Raw genomic sequence first — 7,872 nt, 5'->3', positions numbered from 1 at the left:
CTTGCCTCAGTTAAGGTTAGTGTTCATGACTCCACCATAAGAAAGAGACTGGGCAAAAATGGTCTGCATGGCAGAGTTTCGAGACGAAAACCGCTGCTGAGCAAAAAGAACATAAAGGCTTGTCTCAGTTTTGCCAGAAAACATCTTGATGATCCCCAAGACTTTTGGGAAAATACTCTGTGGGCTGACTAGACAAAAGTTGAACTTTTTGGAAGGTGTGTGTCCCATTACGTCTGGCGTAAAAGTAACACTGCATTTCAGAAAAAGAACATCATAGCAACAGTAAAATATGGTGGTGGTAGTGTGATGTCTGGGGCTGTTTTGCTGCTTCAGGACCTGGAAGACTTGCTGTGATAAATGGAAGCATGAATTCTGCTGTTTACCAAAAAAATCCTGAAGGAGAATGTCCGGCCATCTGTTCGTGACCTCAAGCTGAAGCGAACTTGGGTTCTGCAGCAGGACAATGATCCAAAACACACCAGCAAGTCCACCTCTGAATGGCTGAAGAAAAACAAAATGAAGACTTTGGAGTGGCCTAGTCAAAGTCCTGACCTGAATCCTATTGAGATGCTGTGGCATGACCTTAAAAAGGCGGTTCATGCTCGAAAACCCTCCAATGTGGCTGAATTACAACAATTCTGCATAGATGAGTGGACCAAAATTCCTCCACAGCGCTGTAACAGACTCATTGCAAGTTATCGCAAACGCTTGATTGCAGTTGTTGCTGCTAAGGGTGGCCCAACCAGTTATTAGGTTTAGGGGGCAAACAGTTCTTCACACAGGGCCATGTAGTTTTGGATTTAGTTTTTCCTTAATAATAAAAACCTTCATTTAAAAACTGCATGTTGTGTTCACTTGTTATCTTTTACTAATATTTAAATTTGTTTGATGATCTGAAACATTAAAGTGTGACAAACATGCAAAAAAATAAGAAATCAGGAGGGGGGCCAACACTTTTTCACATCACTGTATATATATATATATATATAAAATATTTTGACATATTTAACAGCCTTTTTGTTTTCAAATATATCATTTACAGAATTTATTTTAATTAATTGATTCAGTCATTTAGCATAATAGATGACACACAGTTAATACAAAATATGACTTCATAAAGACTTTAAAAAAATCTGTTATATGGGTGCATATATCATCTCTTTAAAAAGTATATTTTTCCACTGAAAGATTTTTATAAAAAAATATATAATCATTTTTATTTAGGAAATGTAAGCAGCCAAACCATTGATACACAATGTCTGAGTCAACATTTAATTTCAAGTTTAATGTTTTTTTAAAGCATTTTGGATTATGAAATTTATATTAGTGGCATTGTATAATGAACAAGTGTCCTCCCTCTATGATCAACATAAAGCTCAATCCTCAGATATCGTCCTGTATGATGATTTCATACTCATGTGACAAACTCTCACACTCGGAAGTGGAACATATTCCACATGCAGAAGGCAGACTTTAAGATTTTAAAATAACTCTGAAAGGAATTAGTCCTTCCAGCAGGAACCAAATAAGGTCCGACAAAGGCAGATTTGGGGAACTGCCTTCTGTTCTGCCGGCTCTGTCTATTATTAATATTTCCCCAGGGAACTGATTCACTGCTCACTGGTCACATTTGCCGCCGGCAAGTTTTTTTTTTGGCATCAAGTGTGTCCCAGTCATCTTGGCCGCAGTATTTACAGCTCAGGTGAACGTTTTGACTGTAACGTGGCATAAACTTGGAGTTGTTTAAAATGGTACACTCTTAAAAATAAAGGTGCTTCAAAAGGTTCTTCAAACGATGCCATAGAAGAACCATTTTTGGTTCGACAAAGAACCATTCAGTCAAAGGTTCTTTAAAGAACCATCTCTTTATTACGTTTTTGTAATCTGAAGAACCTTTTGTGAAACAGAAAGGTTCTTCAGATGTTAAAGGTTCTTTATGGAACCATTTAGACAAAAAGGTTCTTCTATGGCATCGTGAAGCACCTTTATTTTTAAGAGTGTAGTAAACCTATACCTTGCATACCCATACAGTATATCACCCTGGGAAATGATTAGTTTGATATTTGATATTTTAAAGATAAATGAAAGTTTTGGTTTTCTGCTTCATAGACGCGTTTAACCATTCTAAGCTATCCAGAGTGAGCATTTTTCTTTCCACGCACACCTAAACTAAATCATACTCATTTCTTTCTTTGTCATATACCCTAGGTTCTCAAAACAAATTACCCATTATGGAAAAATTCCGATTGCTCATATATTTTACGATTAAAACTCCAGTCATCGATGTTGGCCTTTGAACAGAAGAGATTGCATCAATTAGGCAATAGTTTTAAATGAGAAGTATATGTTTGTTTTTCAACAGGCTGTTTTTTTGGAGGGTGGCTGACACATTTCACCCATCAAAGTGTGCTATGCATGGCTTTGAAGTGTAAAATCCAGTTTTCTATGTGGCTTGTGTTTGTGACAGTCAAACGGAATCAGACACTTTGAAACAAGTCTAGTGTGGAACATCTGTGTGTTTGTGGTGAAGCCAGACAGTGCCACCTGCTGATTACAATTTGAACCGATTAGTTTGCCTTCACTAATTTCACTTGCTAAGGGATGTTAGTCAAGAGTGTATATGTGGCACACACACACTCTGCATATATAATAACAATATACGACAGGCAACTTATCTTCGGTTCAAACTGAGACATTTTTGTAATGATATATTATTACTGGTAATAGCGTCATTTAGCAATAATGATGTCTATTTTGATTAACCATATGGTACTCAAAGATACTTTAAAGAATACCATTGTACCATATACATAAAAATAGTACTGTGGCACTGTTTAACATTGTTTTGATAGTGCTGTATTCAGAGTTTAATATTTCTGTTTATCCTTGAAGTATATTATGGTACACCAAAAAAAAAAAAAAAAAGTTGTAGGATATACTTACAATTTTCACTCAGAAATTGTTAGTAAATTTCACAAATACTTACCATGAAACGGCATATGAACATGCAATTACTTTAATTAAAGAAGAAATTCTGAAGTAGGAAGACTGAAATAGTATTTTCTTGTTAAAAAAAAAATCTTTGTTTAAAAAAATAATTTTTAGGTGTTCTTTATTATCATATTCATATGACATGGTATTTAAATGATATTATACTGTCAAATTACCATGTGAAATACATGGTACTTTGTCAAAAAAACTAAATCTAAAACATAAAATTACCATAGAACTTGTTTGTTTACAACAAATACTTGCTCCTGTATGATTCCTGTAAGTGTTGCTGAGGCTATTTTCTGTCTAGTAGTAAACAGCTACTTGCACCACAGCCTATGATACAGAACACCTGTTGTTTTTCCTTTTTTGCACAAGAAAGCTACAGCATTTGTATCAGAATTTGGTTTGTGGGAAAATGACTGTTGCTCGTTAAACAATAGATGCACTGGAACTGCATAATTCAGTTCAGATTGTTTTTGTTTGTTGGTTTGTTTTTTGCCTTGCAATCACTTTACGTGAGGTATATATAATTGTACTCAAGTAAAGTTGGTCAGGATTTATCTTTATCTACATAATTTGCCACAGTTCATTAAAAACATCATAACCAACTGAAATCTCTTCACTTACCACACACTTTACCGAAATCTCGGCAGGATCTTTGTTCATTTTCATTGACTTCCTGTAATATACCCACTCTTAACCACACCACGCAAATAACACACATGTGAAAAACAACTTTATCTGCCTGTTCTGCCATCACGTAAACATGGGGTTCTGGAGACTTGGATTGGGGCCAGACCGTAACTAGATGTCTGGGATTGAGGGTTTTTTTCTTCTCTTGTTCAATAGAATGAGTAATAGCTGCTAGTTCTGCTCGGGTGAAAGGCTGACGGACCCCGCAATGAAATGTCACACACTAAGGCAACACAGCAATTAGCTTTTTAGGGAGTTCAGAGCACCTGGCCTAGATTTAGAAGGTCTCAGGATGTCATGTCATATTATTTTCACTTACAGCTCACAGACATAGCATGTTTCCAGTAAAAGGCCCTTTAATTTAAACAATATGGACTTTGAGAACTGGCTGAATTGCCCATCTGTCGTTCCTATGAAAACAAATAGCATAGCGATACAAAGACTGAACACCCACAATGCATTAATTCAACAGTTTTAAAATTAAAAATGCAAAATTAAGGAAAACTATATAGGTTGCTTTAAATACAAACTTTGTGTATTAAAATTTGTAAAGAAAAGTCCACTTTGAGTTTCTCTGAATTCCTTTTTTATTTGATGTACTTAAAGTATAGTTCACCCAAAAACCTGTATAACTTTATTTATATCTGTGTAACCCAAAAGAAGATATGGTGAACAATGTTTCAACTGTTTTGGTCCAAATAATGAAAGCCATCTTTCAATATAAGGACAGAAAAAATTTCTTTCAAATGATGTTCTTTTGTGTTAAACAGAAATTATTTAGAACAACATGTGTGAATAAAAGATGACATGATTTTCTTACAAGTACAATTGAATGGGAATTTATTTTTACAGACTTGTCCCATATGTTTTTCTGTTAGTCAGGCACCTCGGCTTCCCAAGGCTGGAGAGACAATACATGGACACAGGTTCTTTATTGGTTTCGGTGGCAAAGGGGCCAATCAATGCATCCAAGCTGCACGATTGGGGGCCAAGACTGCCATGGTGTGCAAGGTATCCAATATGGTCTGCTTTCCTGAACATTCTAAATAACTGAATATAGCCTGAAGTATACATAGACACAAAAAGTTTATGTTGATATCCAGCAATTCATGTATTTCAGCATTTAACCGCACAAGAGAACCTAACCAAGTAATAAAGCTCTTCATTTTGTCAGTGCAAAGACCCCAATCAATACCAAAGCGTATGCAGTGTATAAAAATAGACTCCTATGCTTTCAGAAACATTCAAAGAGAGATCACACTTCAAAGACAGGAGGCCAGGTAGTGAAGGGTCTCTGCTGCTGGGGCTTAGGACCCCATACTTGGCATTTCTTTACCAGTGTGGGATAAAAGCAGACCCAGTTGGGAAAAAAGGAACCCTTTTGCTCTCTACCTCAACACTGAACGTCTCATTGAGAGCAAGAGAAAGAGGGAGAGAGGTGGAGATTAAAGATGTATTTGTAGAGTGGAGGCATTTGTTTGGGGATGCTATATCTGGAAGGCTTGGCCTGATATAGCAATGCAGAACTTTGGCCGGTCAGCGAGTTGCTAGAAAATATCATCTCAAGTTCAGCTTTTCATCTTTGGTTGCTTTTTCTCTTTAGGTCGGCAGAGACGTTTTTGGGAACGACTACATTCAAAACTTCAAAAATAATGGCGTATCGACTGGTAATGGTCAAACAGTGCTTTTACATCATTTCACATCTAAAGCTTTGTATAGACAAGCAGCAAAATATCTTTTAAAATCAGATGTTTTAGGTGTATGCAACTCAAATATATTTAGTTTTTCATAATTGGAACAGCATTTTTCGTTATTTGAGTTGCAATGTGTGTAACGTTGTAAGTACAAAGTGTGCAAAAGTGCGAATTCACAAATATTTAGTGCCTTATAGATAATATGCCATCAAAAGCAGAAGCAAAATTTTCAGTTCTACATCCATTAATTCCATGATGACAGCTACTTTCATCATGCTGACATTTACGTCATTATTAGTCTAACAGCCGATGTAGACATGCAAAATGAACATTGACTTTAAAAAAAAATCTTCCTTTGAAGAATTAGTTATTTTTACATTAAAACAAGACAAAAGTACTGAGTAAGAACTCTCAGATTTGCAGTTGAGTTCTGTTCCTGGAAAAACTTGCAGTGCATTTTGCAACCTGATAATGACATCGTTTAAAATATATTGACCCTTATTGTAGGTATCTACATTTTGTTATTTACCTGTAGTTTAACATATTACTTTTGTGCTGAATTTATTAACTGTATTATTTATTTTAACCGTTGTATATATCAGTTTTTAGATATTTTAAAATATCTAAAATTGCTTCCTCAGTAGTTTGTAAGTCTGCATATGTACTGCTTCTATTATTATAATTTATAAACAGTAAAGGATTTTAAATGAACATTCAGACTTACTCATTTTAGTTTTGTATACTGTAAGCAATTTAGGTTATCCTCTTCTTTCTCTCTCTCTCTCTTTTTAGCCTATGCAGAACAGACTGAAAATGCTGCAACTGGAGCTGCCTCTATCATCGTAAATGACACAGGTAAAATAAAATTGGTCCGAGTACCGAGCCCTGCTGCATCTCCTGAGTTTTAAAAGCCCCTAAAATAACATAAACACCATTACGTACTCTTCTGAATGAGACATGGATGAGTGAGAAGCTCTCTACCTGTGTCCAGCTCGCCTACGCAGGGTAATTTTAGACCCATTTTAATGTAGCAGTACTTGGACTTAAAGAAAGGTGACATAACCAGCATGCCTCTGAATGAAGGCCTGCTGCATTGTAAATGTCATGGTTTAGTGATCTAGCTTAAGTGCTGAGCCTTGTGGAAGTCCACTAGCACCACAGTGAGCACTCCAAGAAGAGCTCTGATTGGCGTCATGATCACCATAACAACCTACCGAAATCCTAGTGTCACCTAGCTTCCTGTGTGAATATCACAGCAATATGAATTAGAACAATTATGTCGCAAGCTAACAAGGAAGCTTTAATGAGGAAAAACTTTGATAATATTTCCTGACTCTGCACTGTGGTTTTCCGAACACTTATGTCAGCTCTTTATTTGTGCCTGTCTGCTTGTGATGCAATAGCAAGAGAATTTCTTATATTTCATAAATTTTCGTCTGGGTGAGTAAATGATCTCCTAAATTGTAATTTAAGCCGCATAAAAATGTATGAATGTCATTGCATTTGATAACAAAATATCAAAATGGCACCTGAAAACATGCTGTTCTGAGTAATTTTTTATATTACAAAAAAGAAAAAAAAAAGAAAAGAAAAGTCCCAAAGTCATTTTAGTTTATCACATAAATTATGCACGTTCTTCTAACATACCACAGCCAAAAAAATGTCCAAATAATACTTTGTCTAAATTTTGACAACAAATTAATTGCTTTATCATTTTAAACCTAACAGACTTGTGAAATGTTTTTCTCTTTCTTTAAAACAATGATATTCTGTTTGATATTCTTTATCAAATACAATGGCATTCATACCGTGTGTCTGAATAGTGTTCAGAGCCACTGCATAGTCCCATGATGTGACCTCTGTTTTTCATGATTGCATTTCTTATAAATCTGGATTCATAGTTAAATCTCATTCTAATTACCAGTAATGTCTCCTTGTGGTCATGGTTAATATATTGTATTGACAGGGGAGAATGCCATAGTGATTGTCGCTGGTGCTAATATGCTCTTGGGGCAAGAGGAACTGCAGCGGGCACTAACTGCCATAGTAAATGCAAAGGTGCTTGTTTGCCAGCTTGAAATCAACCCAGATACATCGCTTCAGGCCTTGAGAATGGCCAGAGAGAACCACGGTCAGTCATGAATCTTCATATCTCAATATACTTGACTGTCTCACCCCACTTCCTGTTTCTCTAACAGCTCTTTCTTCAAGTTGTCAAGTCAAATTTATTTATATATCACTTTTCACAATACACTTTGTTTCAAAGCATCATAAAATCATGATGTTTATATGTTATTATATCTTCATGCATTATTGTCACATTTAGCAGATTAGCAGATAGTTTACATTTTGTGATGAAGCTATCAAGCAGTTGATAATGTATATGCTATATGGTATATATGGCCCTATGTCAGTGTATGTATGCACCTGAAGGGATAAAGTTGGACATACTTATATATCCAGCTTTTTGTAAAGTGTCGGGAGATAATAT

The 7,872-nt window shown here is 35.6% G+C and overlaps 1 protein-coding gene across 1 annotated transcript in view; it reads left to right on the top strand.

The window, feature by feature from the left end:
• Positions 1 to 7,872, top strand: part of rbks (ribokinase) — a 36,615-nt gene that overhangs the window by 9,048 nt on the left and 19,695 nt on the right. Inside the window, exons 3-6 of the mRNA XM_016236050.1 lie at positions 4,566 to 4,698; positions 5,291 to 5,354; positions 6,174 to 6,236; positions 7,348 to 7,512. Of these exons, the coding sequence (XP_016091536.1) occupies positions 4,566 to 4,698; positions 5,291 to 5,354; positions 6,174 to 6,236; positions 7,348 to 7,512 (425 nt within the window). The remainder of the gene's footprint in view (positions 1 to 4,565; positions 4,699 to 5,290; positions 5,355 to 6,173; positions 6,237 to 7,347; positions 7,513 to 7,872) is intronic.

The sequence above is a fragment of the Sinocyclocheilus grahami genome, unplaced genomic scaffold (genome assembly GCF_001515645.1).
Source record: "Sinocyclocheilus grahami isolate Dianchi unplaced genomic scaffold, SAMN03320097.WGS_v1.1 scaffold479.1, whole genome shotgun sequence".
Taxonomy (NCBI): domain Eukaryota; kingdom Metazoa; phylum Chordata; class Actinopteri; order Cypriniformes; family Cyprinidae; genus Sinocyclocheilus; species Sinocyclocheilus grahami.
The sequence above is the reverse complement of the archived record's forward strand: the minus strand, read 5'-3'. Positions and strand labels throughout refer to the sequence as shown.